General features: G+C 39.3%; 1 protein-coding gene across 26 annotated transcripts in view; it reads left to right on the plus strand.

Annotated features, from left to right (window-relative positions):
- Positions 1 to 3338: 3338 nt before the first annotated feature.
- ABI2 (abl interactor 2) overlaps positions 3339 to 19961 on the plus strand; it is a 90918-nt gene continuing 74295 nt past the window's right edge. For all 26 annotated transcript variants that reach the window (XM_036857442.1, XM_036857437.1, XM_036857438.1 and 23 more), the window contains exon 1: positions 3339 to 3673. In XM_036857442.1, the coding sequence (XP_036713337.1) occupies positions 3557 to 3673 (117 nt within the window). In that variant the 5' untranslated portion in view covers positions 3339 to 3556. The remainder of the gene's footprint in view (positions 3674 to 19961) is intronic.

The following is a 19961-nucleotide window of genomic DNA, read 5'->3' on the forward strand; positions in this document are numbered from 1 at the left end:
GTATGAGAAAATACAGTAATATTAACTACTAATTAATACTCAATGTTAAGGATTTTAAACCTGATAGGTTGATGTCATTTAAAAGAGAGACTGAGAATTTGGAGGCAAAGAGTTAATGATGAAAATAATGTGTGTTTTTTTTTTTTTTGTATTCTTTTTGGTGATAGCTATTCTGACGGTTGTGAGGTGATGTCTCGTTTCCCTGATGATTAGTGATGTTGAGCATCTTTTTTTCCTTTTTTTAATGTTTATTTATTTATTTATTTATTTAGGCTGTGCCAGGTCTTAGCACACAGGATCTTTAGTTGCAGCATGCGGACTTCTTAGTTGTGGCATGCGGGCTTATTGCGGTATGCATGTGGGATCTAGTTCCCCGACCAGGGATGGAACCCAGGCCCCCTGCATTGGGAGGATGGAGTCTTACCCACTGGACCACCAGGGAAGTCCCTGAAAACAATGTTTATGATGAATTATCATGTCAGTGTGTGCAGGAAGAGTCTGGGGGGAAAGTCTGAAGTGAATCGGTATGTCTTCTAGATATCGTAAGACAAGCAATGTAAACAATTCAGTTAAGCAACATTTATTTCTTTAGAGCCCATAATATTAGGCAATATATTATGTGCTTTACCTTAATTTCCTCATTTAAGTATAGAGTTGCTAGGATGAGATACATCAGGGGAATTCCACAGTATCTTTATTTCAGCAGAAGAATTTGACACTTTCTCACCAGTCACGTGACTATGATGATGAAATACTGGATAAATGTGAATCCTTTAAGGTACAGTCACAAGTGGCCCAATTTAAGGCATACTGAGAGTGGCTCTGACCAACTAAGTGAGTCTTCCAGGGCCAAGCCGTTAGGCCCTCTTCTTGGCCTTGATTTCAACATTCTTATTGAAGACTATAATGAACCCCAAAGTCTTGCTTATCAAATCAGTAGATGATGTGAAGCAAGATAATTTATTTCAGGAGATTGTAATGAGGGTTTAAATTTGGGAAAAAGCCAAGGCATAATTGGAAACAAATATAAGGACCTGCAATTAGATTAAAAAAAAATCAACTGCACTTGGCATGACTGGGTTAATATGTAAAAAGTCTACTTTTTAATGCTTACTTTGAATCAAACTGATGATAAAATTGCTTTAAAAATGTCATCTTGGGATGCATTAATAAAAGTATTCTCTCTGATTTAGGGAGATAATAGCCTCCCTGGACTCATAAAGTAATCCATGCTCATTTTAGAAGAATTAAGATGCGCAAAACCAAACAACCCTACAATCCCTCCACTCAGATAATATATATGCACACACGATGCATGTACTTTGTATAGATTTTGTAGTTGTCTTCTTTTTTGCTGAAATGTTCTTGGTGGCAGCAGAAGTGTGTATCTATGTCCTTCAATTCTTAGAGTCTGCCGAATATTAAAAGGTCTTCTCTTGGCAGAGATTCCCACTTAGACCTTCAGAACCAGAAGGGCAGTTTCATTGGCACCCCCTGGGACCTTGTTAGAACTATGAAGTGGGGCAGATCAACTGAGTGAGAAAGTCTGGGGCTGGGGCCTAGCGATCCTGCGGTTCAACAAGCCCTGCAGGTGATTGCAATCCACTCAGAAGTTTGAGAACTGACCTGAGTTTAACCCTTTGATTTTTCAGATAAGGAAGCTAAGATCCAAAGAAGTCACATATTAATTTGAGAAAGTGCATACTAGAATCTTCACGCAGTGATACCTAGGATGATGAATCGTCCCTCTGGGGAGAACTGTTTATTGGGCTAATTGCTAAGCAGTATTTGAAAGAATGCTAGGTGGAAACAACTAATGGCGGAAGAGTCTGTTTAGCATTTAACTGACCCTGGTGGACTTCTCACAGCTCAACAGTACCCTTTGATTCACTGAACTTTAGTCCGAAAGAAAAGTTTGCTTGATCTAATATGTTAATCCCTGAAGCATGTTTATGGGCCATTTAAGTAACTACTCCATTCCATCACTAAAGCTAATGAATCTCTAGAGTGTGACCCTGCAGCTTTCATTTTAAAGAGCTCTTCACACTTAAGTTTGAGAACCACTAATACGGAAGATGTTTAAAGTGGTTAAGAACAAAACTAGCTGGACTGGAACAACATTTTCAGTATCCTTTAATTTGGGTTCCACAGAGAAAACTCAACACAATTTGCTAATGTGTATATAATAAAGCCAATATAACATCATCAGAGATTGCTCCAGAAATGTGTAATGGTAAGGCATTAAAGTGATTTTTTGAGAAAGTATAATACAGTTTCCTCATAATTTGGGAAGAAAAAAAAAGAGGGGGGAAAGAAATCACTGTAGGAGGGCCAAGAGATCACAAATACAAGAGTTGAAATAATGAATCTTGCTCTAAACTGCAAATGTAGTCAACCTTGACTTTCCACAGTACAAATAAAGGTCATGGACTTTATAATATCTCAGCAGGTGTCAGGAATTTTAGTTTTTTAAGATTACATTGTGTGGAGTAGTCAGATTTAGGAAAAAAAGATATAGTATCTAAGGAATAACAGAATAATAACTGCAAGATCAAAATGATCTACCTTGAATTTTTGTGTCATTTATCGTTTCCCAAAGTGCTTTAAACATTTATTTTATCCATGTAACAGTCCTGTGAGGAATGAAAGTACCAGCAAAACCGTTTTCGAAACTTTAAACACGGAATAGACGAAGAAAAAAGTCAAGTTGACAGACTAAGAGAAATGACAGAAAAGGTTGTCACTGAGGAAGCGAAGCAAAGAGAGGGCAAGCGCAAAAAGCTGAAGTCCGGAGGATGGTCAAAGGAGAACAGAACAGAGGCTAACCTGGCAGGGGGAAACGGTGTCAATGGGCAAACAGGTGCAAAAAAGGCGAAGGACAGGAAATTTGGGATTAGGAAATTGAAATTTACTTATTTGTACCAGTGAGGATGGATGAGGTCAAAGATGAAGAGAAAAATGAAAAGTGGGGCGGCACTTAAAGCTGCATGAAAGTTTAGTGGGCTGATGTTATCCCTCAGGCCCATGACCATGGGGTTGGGCCCCAGGTTGAGGATAACGCCGAGGGGAGTCGCTGAAGACGCGGGCCAAAAGACGGCGGAGCCGGGTGGGCGTTCACGCCGGACTAACAAAGACAGCCAGGGGCGCTTCTCCAGCCACGCAACCTGCGGGGGCCGAAGGGTTAACTGCGCGCGCTACTCCCGCGCGCATCCCGGCCCCCACTCCCGCGGTCGCTAGGAGACGCCGGAAGTGGGGGAGGGGCGGGCGGCGGGACCAAGGGTGGGAATCTTTTTCGGGCTCCCGGAGGCGGAGGGAGGCGAGCGCGCGTGCGCGCGCCGTGCCGGCTGTCGCCGCGGTGACCGTCCTCGGAGTCCGTCGGCTCGCGCCCCGCCCCCGTTCGTGCTGCCCCCTCCCCTGTCGCTGGCGGGGAGTGTTTCTCGCTCCTCCCGGTTGCTGCCGCCGTCGCCGCCGCTCCTCCTCTCCCAGTCTTGGGTTTCCCTGGCGCTGCTGCCGCCACTGCCTCTGCGGTCTGTATGAGGAGGAGGAGGATGTGAAGATGGCGGAGCTGCAGATGCTGCTGGAGGAGGAAATCCCGGGGGGCCGCCGGGCCCTCTTCGACAGTTACACGAATCTGGAACGGGTGGCCGATTACTGCGAGAACAACTACATCCAGGTGCGACGCATCTCCCGGCCTGGGCGCGTCGGGCCTCGGGGTGGTGAGGGCGCGTGGGGGACCCCCGGCCGGGGGCCGCAAGCCTGGGGGCGTAGGGCGCGCGGGGTCGAGGCCGCGGCTGGGACACAGTCCAGCTGACCCCCATGTAGTGGGGGAGGAGCATGGTGGGAGCTGCGGTTGGGGAATGGGTGAGAATTCTCCGGTTGGAGGAAATTGTAGCTTTAAAACATTTTAAAAAGCCATGAATCAGCCCTCGGTGCGGGTGTGTGGTGTGTGTGTGTGGTGTGTCCCCCGCCTCCTCGCTTCTTCCCTCGGCCGCCTCCGCACTCGGTGCCAGTCAATTTTCGGGATGGCGGAGGAGGCGGAGAGTGGCATTTTCTATTTGACAGAATCCTGCTCCCCCATATGGCAAGGGTGTGGGGGGATTGATGGGTCACCCCCATCCCCCAAGCTCTGGAAGATTTTTAAGGGGTTATATTGCTGGAAAGTAAACTGTCTCAGCTTTCTATTCATTTGAATGCATCAAAAGATCGGTTTTTGTTTTTTTTGTTTTTTTGCTTGTTTTTAGGTTCTAACTGGGGATACAGTATAAGAGTAGCTGTCCCTTGTTGGAAGTTAATGCCATTTTTCTCCCTATAGAGAATGAGAAGCTGCATGATAATGAACTCTTCCGTCCCGCCACCGTCCCCCAATCCCATTAGAATAGGTAATTTGCCTGTGGGGAAAAATTTGGGGATTATTTTTCAGAGAAAATTAGGAAATGATCCTCATGGTTTAGTTTTTCCTGTGATGATTGGTTTGGCACAGGGACTCAGTGGTAGCGCTGTATGTATGTGTATGGAGGCGGGGGATATTGGGTGAGATGAAATCCACCTGCTCCTGGAAAAAGCAAAAGATTCTGTGGATTAAAAAAAAATTCCTCTTTAAAAATTATTTGAAAGGATGGTTTAAGACGCACAGTTTGCAAAGTCAGTATCTTTTGTTTTCTTTATAGCTTATTCTGAATCACAGGTTCTACCTGCATTTTTTCCCTTCCCATTTAAATTCTCTTAGGATGAAGGTGGAAATGGAAGAAATACGTTAAATTGTTCCTTCACTATGGTCTTTTTTTCCTGTTCCCACCTCCATCTCTCCAGGCATCCTTTTTAACATCAGCTGTATTGGGAAGCATTCTCAAGTCTTGGTGTAAACCAAAAAAAATAGGTGTTGAAATTTACAGGTTCATAAATTTTGTAAGGACCACATACATGGTTAATCAAGGATAGTATTGTGAGATTTTGCTTGATTAGACATATCCTGAACTCTGTATTTTCTTGTAGTGAATATTTGTATTGGAGAATAAATCAGACATAACCCAAGGCTTTTCCCTCCAAAGAGGCAGTTGAAAGTATGGCTAGTAGGAAAAGAAAGAATGTGACTTGGGTCAAAGATTCATACAAAAAGTACAATTGTCCATATTCATAGGGTGCTTTGCTGATACTGAGTGTGGTAGGAGAGATTCAAAGGTTAAGATGCTCAATTTTTCACTAAATACATTTGAAAGTCTTCTATAGCCTGGCACTGTGTCAAGTGTTGATAATTCATACCTTGTGTCCACAGAATCTCATAGTGTAGTTAGTAGGAGAGGCTGATCTGTGAGCAAATGAATACCATGTAGTGTGTCAGTTTATACTCTTAATGGGCTGCAGGTGGGAAGAAGGAAGAAGCTATGCTGTCCTCACTCTGGGAATTCAGTCTCTAGGGGAGGCAAATTAAAAGGACTGAAGTTGTAATTACAATCCCTTGTGCAACATATTATGAGAAAGAGTTACAGGTCAGAAGAGAAATTGAGGGTGGAAAACTGATTGGGTTGCGGTTTTCACCACTAAATTAAAAAAAAAGAAAGAAAGAAACAGATTTCTCTCTCTTTGGAAGATAATTTTTATTGTAATTTGAAGGTATAGTTCCTCTTATATTACAGTTGTTACATAAAGGTAAAAGTACCTGAATTAATAAAGCTGAGAGAGTAAAGGGATCAACAACTGTCATCTTTTTATATATTTTATACATTTATTCCAGTTCAAGAGCGAAGAATGTTACTGCCATCATTTGTCTTAGCAATGGGACTCAGAATTTAATGGGATGGTATTTTAAAATTCAAAGTATAAATACTGGCTAATAGAAATGGACTTGGGTTTTAAAATATCTTATTTCTTCAATTTAGCATCTAAAATAAACTTTACACTTTTACCTCTTAGATTATCATCTGTGTTAAGATTGGGTATATTGTTGGGGATCTCTCCCCAGATGACAACTCTTACATGATTTGTTTGTGGTAAAGTTGATGAATAGAAGATGGTGATAGTGGATTTGTGCTGACCCAGCTGCTCATTTGCCTGGCTCTTCTTGGTGACCAGCAAACTGACCAGCAGGAGTTTCGATGCTGCCTGTGACCCTGCGATAGATGAAAGTCATTTGGTGGGATCGGTGATCAAATGGTCAATTTAGCCTTATTATAGCATCATGTCCTAACCGTTAGCTCAAGTTAACTCACCCAACACTCATTTTATTTTGTGGAAATATAATTTTTGCCTGTAAAGCAGAAAAAAGGCAAATCTACTGATCATAAGTAACAAATGATAAGGTTCTTTGCTCAGTGTCCTTAAATAGCTGGTTTTATGCATGGGAATATAAAAAAATAAGGTAAATAAGAATATTCTAAATGTGGATTATATTTAGTGTGAAGATTGAGCAAAGGAAGGAAAATGGTGTGCTGTCCTTCTGAAAACAAGCATACCGTGTTTAAATTATTTCTATCATGAAAATGTCCTTCAGAAATGTTATCTGTTGGCATTAGGAGTGATCAAATATTACCTGTATTAACACACAAATACAATCTACAGGTACAGCAAGGTTGTAAGTAGTAGTTTTCCAGGTTACTAATGCAGTTAACATTAGAAATTTAAAAATCATCTTTAGTAAAAAGTTAGATGATTCTGTTTTATTTCAACCTCTAGAAAAAGTGATAGTCAAAATATTTTTTCTAAAATGTGATGATAAAAAGTTACAAGTACAGTTTCCTGCTTCCCTGATTGATTTTCTTTCCTGTAAAAAGGATTTAAGTTATTGTTAAGGACTTTTTGGAGATAAATGTAAAACCTGTGTTTTTTTTTTTTTTTCATTTATAAATATAAACATTAATTCATAATCTAGGGAGTGTCCAGAAACTTTTAAAACATTTTTGATTAACTTGGAATTTACCTATTTACAAATGGAGAATTTTATAATAACATGGGTTGCTTCAATGCTTTGGTGGATGAAATAAGATTATATTTGTTACTTTCCTAAAGTAAGTCTGAAAAACCAACTTGTTCATATTTATATTTTTCCTTTTCTTATGTAAAAGAAAGTTATTCTTTTTTGTGAGTGCTAATTCACATAGATACATAGTAAAATCCCATTGTCCATTGTTTAGATTAAGAACAAAGTCATCCAGTAAAATGGCTTTGCTCAGAAGAACAGAAATTAAGAATTTACCTTAATGTTTTGATAAATGCTGGAGAGGGTGTAGAGAAGAGGGAACCCTCTTGCACTGCTGGTGGGAATGTAAACTGATACAGCCACTATGGAGAACAGTATGGAGGGACCTTAAAAAACTAAAAATAGAACTACCATACGACCCAGCAATCCCACTACTGGGCATATACCCTGAGAAAACCATAATTCAAAAAGAGTCATGTACCACAATGTTCATTGCAGCACTATTTACAATAGCCAGGCCATGGAAGCAACCTAAGTGTCCATCGACAGATGAATGGATAAAGAAGATGTGGCACATATATACAATGGAATATTACTCAGCCATAAAAAGAAATTGAGTTATTTGTAGTGAGGTGGATGCTAGAGTCTGTCATACAGAGTGAAGTAAGTCAGAAAGAGAAAAACAAATACTGAATGTTAGCACATAATATATGGAATCTAAAAAAACAAAAGGTTCTGAAGAACCTAGGGGCAGGACAGGAATAAAGACGCAGACGTAGAGAATGGACTTGAGGACACGGGGAGGGGGAAGGGTAAGCTGGGACGAAGTGAGAGAGTGGCATGGACATATATACACTACCAAATGTAAAATAGATAGCTAGTGGGAAGCAGCCGCATAGCACAGGGAGATCACCTCGGTTCTTTGACCGCCTAGAGGGGTGGGATAGGGAGAGTGGGAGGGAGATGCAAGAGGGAGGGGATATGGGGGTATATGTATACATATAGCTGATTCACTTGGTTATACAGCAGAAACTAACACAACATTGTAAAGCAATTATACTCCAATAAAGATTTAATTAAAGAAAAAAGAATTTACCTTAATGTTTTATCTGAAATCTTTCTTTTGAATAATGGGAAAGATGTCATTAATAGCTTTCCTTTTTTCTCATTATCAGCAAGGATACTCTCAGAATTCATTAAAAATTGCAGGAAGGGTTTATAAGGGGATAACAGAATCATGGCTTACTAGTCAGTTTCATTAAAAAGTAGTTACTATAATGATACAAAGATTGTAAATTCTTAATAAAAACCATTAAAATACATGCTCGTTGTTGAAAAATTATTAGAAAATACAATAAATATTAAGGAAGAAACTTAAAATTGCCTAATCATTTTGAATATACAGCTGGTACTTATACTTTTAAATCTTTTTGACATGTACATCTACGTATGATATATTTTAAAAATATTATGTTCATGTTCTATATTACCTTTATACCTTGCTTTAAAAAGAGACTTTTAATGGTGGTAGTCTTTGTTATGAATGGTCATAGAATATACAGAAAGGAGGTTTGTATTTAACTTCTGTTTGTTCTCACAAATAGAATAATGTTAAACGTACCTAGAATGAAGAAGGAGAAAGTAGAAATTTGAGAACTGATGTTTGCATCCTTCCCTGTAACTTTTGTCTTTTACCTCCACAGAGAGGAGTGAACCATGCAAGTGAACATCAGGCTGAATTAGGGAGATATAATTTCCATTAGATTGAGGTGATTTAACACATCAGAATTTTTTTTTAATTTTATTTTTTTAATGCAGCAGGTTCTTATTAGTTATCTGTTTTATACATATTAGTGTATAAATGTCAATCCCAATCTCCCAGTTCATCCCACCCCCCAACCCCCCGCTTTCCCCCCTGGGGTCCATATGTTTGTTCTCTACATCTGTGTCTCAACTTCTGCCCTGCAAACCGGTTCATCTGTACCATTTTTCTAGGTTCCACATACATGCGTTAATATACGATATTTGTTCTTCTCTTTCTGACTTACTTCACTCTGTATGACAGTCCCTAGATCCATCCACGTCTCAACAAATGACCCAATTTCATTCCTTTTTATGGCTGAGTAATATTCCATTGTATATATGTACCACATCTTCTTTATCCATTCGTCTGTCGATGGGCATTTAGGTTGCTTTCATGTCCTGGCTATTGTAAATAGTGCTGCAGTGAACATCGGGGTGCATGTGTCTTTTTGAATTATGGTTTTCTCAGGGTATATGCCCAGTAGTGGGATTGCTGGGTCATATGGTAGTTCTATTTTTAGTTTTTTAAGGAACCTCCATACTGTTCTCCATAGTGGCTCTATCAATTTACATTCCCACCAGCAGTGCAAGAGGGTTCCCTTTTCTCCACACCCTCTCCAGCATTTGTTGTTTGTAGATTTTCTGATGATGGCCATTCTGACTGGTGTGAGGTGATACCTTTTTATAGTTCTGATTTACATTTCTCTAATAATTAGTGATGTTGAGCATCTTTTCATGTGCCTCTTGGCCATATGTATGTCTTCTTTAGAGAACTGTCTTTTTAGGTCTTCTGCCCATATTTTGGTTGGGTTGTTTGTTTTTTTTGTATTGAGCTGCATGAGCTGTTTACAGTTTTTGGAGATTAATCCTTTGTCCATTGATTCGTTTGCAAGTATTTTCTCCCATTCTGAAGGTTGTCTTTTCGTCTTGTTTATGGTTTCCTTTGCTGTGCAAAAGCTTTGAAGTTTCATTAGGTCCCATTTGTTTATTTTTGTTTTTATTTCCATTACTCTAGGAGGTGGGTCAAAAAAGATCTTGCTGTGATTTATGTCAAAGAGTCTTCTTCCTATATTTTCCTCTTAAGAGTTTTATAGTGTCCGGTCTTACATTTAGATCTTTAATCCATTTTGAATTTATTTTTGTGTGTGGTGTTAGGGAATGTTGTAATTTCATTCTTTTACATGTAGCTGTCCAGTTTTCCCAGCACCACTCATTGAAGAGACTCTCTTTTCTCCATTGTATATCCTTGCTTCCTTTGTCATAGATTAGTTGACCGTAGGTGTGTGGGTTTATCTCTGGGCTTTCTCTCCTGTTCCATTGATCTATATTTCTGTTTTTGTGCCACTACCATATTGACTTGATTACTGTAGCTTTATAGTATAGTCTGAAGTCAGGCAGTCTGATTGCTCCAGCTCCATTTTTTTCCCTCAAGATTGTTTTGGCTATTCAGGGTCTTTTGTGTCTCCATACAAATTTGAAGATTTCTTGTTCTAGTTCTATAAAAAATGTCATTGGTAATTTGATAGGGATTGCATTGAATCTGTAGATTGCTTGCGGTAGTATAGTCATTTTCACAGTATTGATTCTTCCAATCTACGAACATGGTATATCTCTCCAACTGTTTGTGTCATCTTTGATCTCTTTCATCAGTGTCTTATAGTTTTCTGCATACAGGTCCTTTGTCTCCTTAAGTAGGTTTGTTCCTAGGTATTTTATTCTTTTTGTTGCAATGGTGAATGGGATTGTTTCCTTAATTTCTCTTCTGATCTTTCGTTGTTAGTGTATAGGAATGCAAGAGATTTCTGTGCATTAATTTTGTATCCTGCAACTTTACCAAATTCATTGATTAGCTCTAGTAGTTTTCTGGTGACATCTTTAGGATTCTCTGTGTATAGTATCATGTCATCTGCAAACAGTGACAGTTTTACTTCTTCTTTTCCAATTTGTATTCCTTTTATTTCTTTTTTTCTCTGATTGCCATGGCTAGGACTTCCAAAACTATGTTGAATAATAGTGGCGAGAGTGGACATCCTTGTCTTGTTCCTCATCTTAGAGGAAATGCTTTCAGTTTTTCACCATTGAGAATGATGTTTGCTGTGGGTTTGTTGTATACGGCCTTTATTATGTTGAGGTAGTTTCCCTCTATGCCCACTTTCTGGAGAGTTTTTATCGTAAATGGGTGTTGAATTTTGTCAAAAGCCTTTTCTGCATCTATTGAGATGATCATATGGTTTTTCTTCTTCAGTTTGTTAGTATGGTGTATCACATTCATTGATTTGCGTCTGTTGAAGAATCCTTGCATCTCTGGGATAAATCCCACTTGATCATGGTGTCTGATCCTTTTAATATGTTGTTGGATTCTGTTTGCTAGTATTTTCTTGAGGATTTTTGCATTTACATTCATCAGTGATATTGATCTTTAATTTTGTTTTTTTGTGGTATCTTTGCCTGGTTTTGGTATCAAGGTGATGGTGGCCTCCTACAATGAGTTTGGGAGAGTTCCTTCCTCTGCAGTTCCTTGGAAGAGTTTGAGAAGGATGAGTGTTAGCTCTTCTCTAAATGTTTGATAGAATTCACCTGTGAAGCCGTCTGGTCCTGGACTTTTGTTTGTTGGGAGATTTTTTAAAAAATATTTATTTATTTATTTATTTATTTATGGCTGAGTTGGGTCTTTGTTTCTGTGCGAGGGCTTTCTCTAGTTGTGGCAAACGGGGGCCACTCTTCATCGCGGTGCGCAGGCCTCTCGCTATTGAGGCCTCTCTTGTTGCAGAGCACAGGCTCCAGACGCCCAAGCTCAGTAATTGTGGCTCACGGACCCAGCTGCTCCGCGGCATGTGGGATCCTCCCGGACCAGGGCTCGAACCCGTGTCCCCTGCATTGGCAGGCAGATTCTCAACCACTGCGCCACCAGGGAAGCCCTGTTGGGAGATTTTTAATCACAGTTTCAATTTCATTACTTGTGATTAGTCTGTTCATATTTTCTATTTCTTCCTGGTTCAGTCTTGGAAGGTTATACCTTTCTAAGAATTTGTCCTTTTTTTCCAGGTTGTCCATTTTATTGGCATAGAGTTGCTTGTAGTAGTCTCTTAGGATGCTTTGTATTTTTGCGGTGTCTGTGGTAACTTCTCCTTCTTCATTTCTAATTTTATTGATTTGAGACCTCTCCCTCTTTTTCTTGATGAGTCTGGCTAAAGGTTTGTCAATTTTGTTTATCTTCTCAAAGAACCAGCTTTTAGTTTCATTGATCTTTGCTATTGTTTTCTTTGTTTCTATTTCATTTATTTCTGCTCTGATCTTTATGATTTCTTTCCTTCTGCTAACTTTGGTTTTTGTTTGTTCTTCTTTCTCTAGTTCCTTTAGGTGTAAGGTTAGATTGTTTATATGAGATTTTTCTTGTTTCTTGAGGTAGGATTGTATTGCTATAAACTTCGCTCTTAGAACTGCTTTTGCTGCATCCCATAGGTTTTTTTGTTTGTTCGTTTTTGTTTTTATAAATTTATTCATTTGTTTTTATTTTTGGCTGTGTTGGGTCTTTGTTGCTGTGTGCAGGCTTTCTCTAGTTGCAGCAAGCTGGGGCTACTCTTCGTTGTGGTGCGTGGACTTTTCATTGTCGTGGCTTCTCTTGTTGCAGAGCACAGGCTCTAGGAATGCAGGCTTCAGTAGTTGTGGCACGTGGGCTCTGAGCACAGGCTTAGTAGTTGTGGCACATGGGCTTAGTTGCTCTGCGGCATGTGGGATATTCCCGGGCCAGGGATCGAACTCATATAGCTCTGAAGCTGGTGGAACCATTATAACTCACATAGTTCAATATTTCCCAAACCAGCATTGTGTAATATGTAAAAATATTTGTTGTAAAGTAGTTACTGCATAATGTGCCCCTTTTGAACCTACAAAACACAATATCATTTCAAGTGTTCTGGGAAGTCTTGCAGTAAAGAAACCTGTTTAACTTACCTATATGTAGTATTTCATAAAACGTATTAGTCCTCAAAACTGTTTTTGGATGCCCAGTAGCTATTAATAAGAACTACAGCACAGTCTGGGAAATGCTGTTGTAGTTAATTTTCTTTTTATAAACTCAGAAGCTTATGCCCATAGAGGTTAAACACTGTTTTGAAGTCATCCATCCCTGGGCTATAGCTTTTGGACTTTCATCTGAATTTATATTTAAAAGTTTTAAGCAATTACAGTCCACATGTTTAGCACTTCTTTGCTCCTCTTAAATTTGTCTGTTCCTGCTCTCTTCCCAGCCCCTACTTCCCAAATGGCTGAAAACAAAAGTCTGTTTCTCGCTAATGGAAGGCTGCTTTGAATTTAGGCACCCTCTATGGCTGTGCTGTCTAGTACAGTAGCCATTTGTCGCCATTTAAATTTTTTGAATTGAGATATATTTCACATACTGTAAAATTCACCTATTTAAAGTATACAGTTTAGTGGGTTTTTAGTGTATTCACAAGATTGTGCAACCGTCACCACTATCTGATTCCAGAATATATTCATCACTCCAGAAAGAAGCCTGTACCCTTTATCAGTCATTTCCCCATCCCTTTCTCCCTCTGCCTCCTGGCAACCATTAATCTTTTTGTCTTTATGAATTTGCCTATTCTGGACACTTCATATAAATGGAATCATACAATATGTGATTTTTTGTGTCTGCGTTCTTTTATTTAATATAATGTTTTCAAGGTTCACTATATAGTAATATGTCAGTATATCATTTTGTCTTTTTTTAAAATAACAGTTTTATAGAGATATAATTCACATACCATTTAATTACCCATTTATAGTGTATAATTCAGGAGTTTTTAGTATCTTCACAGATATATGCAACCATAAGTACAGTTAATTTTTAGAACATTTTCATTACCTCAAAAAGAAACCCTATACCACTGAGTTACCACCTCTTATCCTCCCAGCTACCTATATCTAGGCAACTACTAATATACTTTTTGGGTTTTTTTGGTCTGTTCTGGACACTTCATAGAAATGGAATCATATGCTATGTGGCCTTTTATATCGATTTTTTTTCACTTAGCACGTTTTCAAGGTTCATCCATGTTGTATTATGTATCAATGCTTCATTCCTTTTTGTAGCTGAATGACTATACTACATTTTTTTTATCCATTCATCAGTTGATGGATTTTTGAGTTGTTTCTACATTTTGGCTATTATGAATAATGCTACCAGAACATATATTAATATCTAACGTTGTAAACATTCATGTATATGTTTTTATGTAGGCATATATTTTTTCTTTCTCTTGGGTATATACCTAAGAATGGAATTGTTGGGTCATATGGCAACTATATTTAACTATTTGTGGAACTGTGAGATGGTTGTCGAAGCTGGTTGTACCATTTTACATTCCCACTAGCATTGTACAAGAGTTCTAGTTTCTCCACATCCTCATCAATACTTGTTATTTACTGTCTTTTTGCTTACAGCCATCTTAGTGGGTGTGACGTGGCTTTTTTGTTGTTTTGATATGCATTTTCCTAACAACTAATGATGTTGAGTGTCCTTTCATGTGTTTATTGACCACTGGTATATCTTCTTTGGAGAAATGTCTGTTCAAATCCTTTGCACATTTAAAAATTGGATTGTTTGTCTTTTCATTTTCTAATTGTAAGAATTCTTCATATATTTTGGATACAGGCCCCTTATCAGATATATGATTTGCAAATACAGTCACCCACCATCAACGGGTCCCGTATCTGTAGATTCAACCAACTGCAGATCAAATTGGTAGAACCCGAGGATACGGAATCCGAGGATGCAGAACCCATGGATACTGAGGTTATATAAAATGGATATGCCATTTTATATAAGGGACTTGAGCAATGGTGGATTTTGGTATCTGCAGGGAGTCCTGAACCAATCCCCCAAAGATACTGAGGGATGACAGTATTGTCTTCCATCTGTGGGTTTTCTTTTCATTTTCTTGATGGTGTGCTTTGATGTACAAGTTTTTAATTTTAATGAAGTCCAACATATCTATTTTTTCTTTTTCTCTGTGCTTTTGGTATTATATCTAAGAAACTATCACTTAATCCAAGGTCACAAAGATTTACTCCTGTGCTTGCTCCTAGGAGTCATAGTTTTAACTCTTACATTTTGATCTTTGATCTGTTTTGAGTTAATTTTTGATATGCTGTGAGGTAGGGGGTCCATATTTATTCCTTTGCATGTGCATATGTATTCATCTCAGCATTGATTGTTGAAAAGATTTTTCTTTCGCCATTGAATTATCTTGGCACCTTTTTTGAAAATTAATTTCCCATAAAGGTATTGTTTTGTTTCTGGACTCTCAATTCTAATCCATTTATCCATGTATATCCTTACCCCAGTACCACAGTCTTGATTATTGTACTTTTGTAGTTTTGAAATTTTGATGTATGTGTCCTCCAACTTTGTCCTTTTTTAAAAAAAAAAAAAATTTATTTATTTATTTTTGGCTGTGTTGGGTCTTAGTTGTGGCATGCAGGCTCTTTGTAGCAGCACGCGGGCTTCTTTCTAGTTGTGGCGCATGGGCTCTCTACTTGTGGTGCGCGGGTTCAGTAGTCGCGGCGCGCAGGCTTAGTTCCTCCACCAGGGATCGGACCTGCGTTCCCTGCATTGGAAGACGGATTCTTTTTTTTTTTTTGCTTTTTAAAAATATATTTATTTATTTATTTATTTATTTATTTATTTATTTATTTATTTATTTATTTAAATAATGGTTTACTCCTCTCTTCTTTTATAAATTTATTTATTTATTTATTTTTGGCTGTGTTGGGTCTTCGTTTCTGTGCGAGGGCTTTCTCTAGTTGTGGCACGCGGGGGCCACTCTTTATCGTGGTGCGCGGGCCTCTCACTATCGCGGCTTCTGTTGTTGCGGAGCACAGGCTCCAGACGCGCAGGCTCAGTAGTTGTGGCTCACGGGCCCAGTTGCTCTGCGGCATGTGGGATCCTCCCAGACCAGGGCTCGAACCCGTGTCCCCTGCATTGGCAGGCAGATTCTCAGCCACTGTGCCACCAGGGAAGCCCAAAATATATTTATTTATTTATTTTTTTGGCTGCATCGGGTCTTAGTTGCGGCATGGGGGATCTTTTCGTTGGGGCGTGTGGGCTCCTTGTTGCAGTGCGTGGGTCTGTCTCTAGTTGCGGCGCACACGCTCACCAGTTGCAGCATGAGAGCTCTCTAGTTGTGGCGTGTAGGCTCAGTAGCCCTGCGGTATGTGGGATCCCAGTTCCCTGACCAGGGATTGAACCAGCATTGCAAGATGGATTCCCAACCACTGGACCACCAGGGAAGTCCCATTACTCATTTCTTTTTACAGTGGTGTATTCCATTGGGTGGATGTATGGATAGTTCATCCCATCATCCCCTCTAGGTCATTTCCAGTCTCTGTTATTATCATGCATTTCCCACACATCTCTTTGGACAAGATTCCTGGAAGTAAGGTTGCTGGTTCAAAGAGCAAATGAACATGCAGATTTGCTACATACTTCCACCATGCCATTATACTATTCTGCATTCCCACCAGCGGTGAATAAGAGTGCCTGTTTATTCACGGCCTCACCAGGAATGAAGGGTCATATTTCTATCTCCATGTATATTTTTCCCCAAACAAAATGGAAGTGTATTTTCTGTCTTGTAAAAATCCAGAGGTAGATGGTCCAGGGCAGGCATGGTGACTGCTCCACAAAGTCCTCTGGAATTCAGCCTTGTTTTCCCTGGTGGCCTCCATGTCCAATGTCTCACGGTTCAAGATGGCTGCCTCAGCTCCAGCCATCACATCTGCATTCCAGGCATAGGAATGACGAAGGGATAGAGAAGGTAGCAAAGAGAGTGCCCTCTGTGTAGTTTTAATTTCCATTTCTCTTATTAGAGCAAGGTTGAGCATGTTTTCAGGGCTAGTGCACTTATTTAATGTGATCTCTTGTCCATTTTTAAATATAGGGTAGTTGATTTTCTTCTTTATTTTTGGGAACTCTATATTAGGTATATTAACCCTTTGTCTGTGATATATATTGCAAATGTTTTGTCAGACTTGGAGACTGAGGCTTAGAGAGGCCTAGGGGAGTGGGGCTCAGACAGGGGGTGGGGATCGTGGTCCCATCTCTCTGCAGAGGAGCTTAGGTCGGCAGCCCCCTCCCTTCCACAGTGCGTGGACAACGTGGCCCTGCAGCTTCTCGCTGGAGCTGCCAGAGCAGACACCACAGTTTGTGTACAACCATGGGTGGCTGGCCTGTGGAAGGCGGATTCTTAACCACTGGGCCACGAGGGAAGTCCCCCGACTTTGTTCTTTTTCAGGATTATTTCAGCTACTCTGCATCCCTTGAATTTCCATATGAATTTTTGGATGTCTTGCTAATTTCTGCCAAAAAGGCTGCTGGGATTTTGACTGGGATTGTATTGAATCTGTAGATAAACTTGGGGAGCCATCTTAATTACATTAAGTCTTCTGATCAATGAACATGGGATGGCTTTCCACTTAATTAGTTCTTCTTTAATTTATTTTAATAACGTTTTGTAGTTTTCAGTGTCTGTCTTATACTTCTATTTTTAAAATGATTTCTAAGTATTTTATTCTTTTTGATCCTATTGTAAATGGAGTTGATTTCTTAATTTCATTTTTGCATTGTTTATTACTATATATGCAATTGATTTTGTATATTGATCTTATATGTTACTGAAATTTAAATTAATTGAAATTCAATTTAAATTTTACATTTCTACTACCTACCTCTCAAGTGCTCGATAGGCACATGTGCCTAGTGACTGCCACATTGAATTACACAGATTTGATTATTTCCAACACTGTAATTCTATTCAATGTCTACACCCTCCACCCACCCCCCCCCCAAAAAAAAGAAAGAGTTACCCCCTTTACTTCTGATTTCCCTCAGTCTGGAGACTCTTTCAACTTTTATGTTTCTTCTGATTTTTACCTCCACGTGTCCATGTTCATGTTGCTATTTTTAAAGTTTTAGATAATTCTGCTATGAGAAATGGTGACTTCACTTTCCTATACTTTTTCCCATCTTGTCAACATAACTTCTAGCAGTTGGATTTATTGTGTCCATTATATCTGTGTAAATATTCACAGCTGAATCATACAGTGGACTGGTGATTTTATTTCCTTTCCTAAGCAAATTTTTTCTTTTCCTTGGGGCTAATAATTACCTCACTTCTTCGAAGGCTTAATTACTTATGTATCTATCTCTGTTTCATCTCTAAACTTTCCCCTGGATGTATAAATCTTATCTCAATATGTTAAAGCATATTAGTGATCTATCAGTTGTCAAAAACTGTGAAGGGTCTGAAATTTAACGCTATTTTCGACCTAACAGGCTAGCTAGCCACAGTTTTATGGCTGCTGTGGCAGAAGACATGAGACTCCTGTGTCAGAGACATAAGACTTTATTACTCACAGCAATAACATTAGCCAGAGTATCAGCATTTTCTTGCACTCTGCTTATTCCTAAAACCCCTGATCTCAGTGTGACATGAGGAAGGCCAGGTGATATCTGCACATGCAGTGGGTTGCATTATTGGGAGAAACCCTGAATTTAGGGAACCTGAATCTTTTATGTAGGTCAGTAAAAATACCTGCCCTTTGCTCCAGAGGGAGATACCCTTTATCTTCTAAGACTGTTTTCTGTACAAACATACTTGAAAAGATAGTTGAACAAAGGCCATCAGTGCCTCTGCTCACCGAAATGTACAAAATGCAGAAGAACCGTGGAGAACTGTCTCCCAATATCAGTTTTATTTCCTCCCCCAGGAAGCATATTTCTTGGAGCCCTTGGCCGTTCTTCTCCAGTATGCACTGTATGAATTATTAACCCAGCTCTCATCTCAGAAATTTTCTTTGCCATTGGTCTTTGATTTTCCTTTGCCTCTTTGATGTAGATTCTATTTTCTGGGTTCCATGCTTCCTCCTTTCTTGCCTTTCTGTTTTGAGGATGTACATCCTCCAGTGCTTCCTGAGAAAGGGTACATGGAAAGTTAAAAAAAAAAAAGTGTGCTGAAAATCTTATTCAACTTTCACTAGATTGCTGGTTTGACTGGTAAAGAATTATAGGTTGGAAATAATTTTCTCTCAGATTGTAAAAACATTCTTCTATTTTCTACATTTTCTGTTAGCTTTTGGTGTTGCTTTTGAGCAGTCAGGTGCCATTTTGCTTCCTGATTTTTTTTTTTTGTATATGTTTTTTTTTTTCTCTCCCTGTCTGGAGGCTTGTAGAATCATTTATTCCTCATGATGATGTTTTTTGCTATTGGTCTTTTTCCATCAGTTGTACTAAGCATTTGATGAGTACATTTAGTGGAGTCTTATATTCTTTAACTCTGAAAAATTGTATGATGTTTCTGCTGTGTTTTCTCTTTTTGTGTTTTTATTAGTCAGATTTGGACCTCTTGGGTTGAGTTTCTAAAATTGTTTTTCCTTTTTTGTGGTTTTATATCCTTTTAAAATGTCTCTTTACTGTTTTTCACAGTGGCTGCACCAATTTACATTCCTCCTAATAGTGTACAAGGATTCCCTTTTCTCCACATCCTTGCCAACATTTGTTATTTGTGGTCTTTTTTGTTTTTTTTTTCTTTCTGACAGGTGTGAGGTGATATCTCATTGTGGTTTTGATTTGCATATCTGTGAATGATTAGTGATGTTGAGCATCTTTTCATGTGTCTGTTGACCATTTGTATGTCTTCTTTTGAAAAATGTCTATTCAGATCTCCCGCCCATTTTTTTTTTTTAAATTTTTTTAAATGTCTATTTTTCTTTCCAGTTTTATTTATTTATTTTTTTAATAGCTACTTTATTTATTTATGTATTTATTATTTTTGGCTGTGTTGGGTCTTCGGTTCGCGCGAGGGCTTTCTCCAGTTGCGGCAAGCGGGGGCCACTCTTCATCGCGGTGTGGGGACCGCTCTTCATCGTGGTGCGCGGGCCTTTCACTATCGCGGCCCCTCTCGCTGCGGGGCACAGGCTCCAGACGCGCAGGCTCAGCAGTTGTGGCTCACGGGCCCAGCCGCTCCGTGGCATGTGGGATCTTCCCAGACCAGGGCCCGAACCCGCGTCCCCCGCATTAGCAGGCAGACTCTCAACCACTGCGCCACCAGGGAAGCCCCTCCCGCCCATTTTTAATTGGGTTTTTTCAATACTGAGTTGTATGAGCTGTTCATATATTTTGGATATTAACTCCTTATCAGTCATGTATTTGCTAATATTTTCTCCCATACTTGAAATGTGTTTA

The sequence above is a fragment of the Balaenoptera musculus genome, chromosome 7 (assembly GCF_009873245.2).
Source record: "Balaenoptera musculus isolate JJ_BM4_2016_0621 chromosome 7, mBalMus1.pri.v3, whole genome shotgun sequence".
Classification (NCBI taxonomy): Eukaryota; Metazoa; Chordata; class Mammalia; order Artiodactyla; family Balaenopteridae; genus Balaenoptera; species Balaenoptera musculus.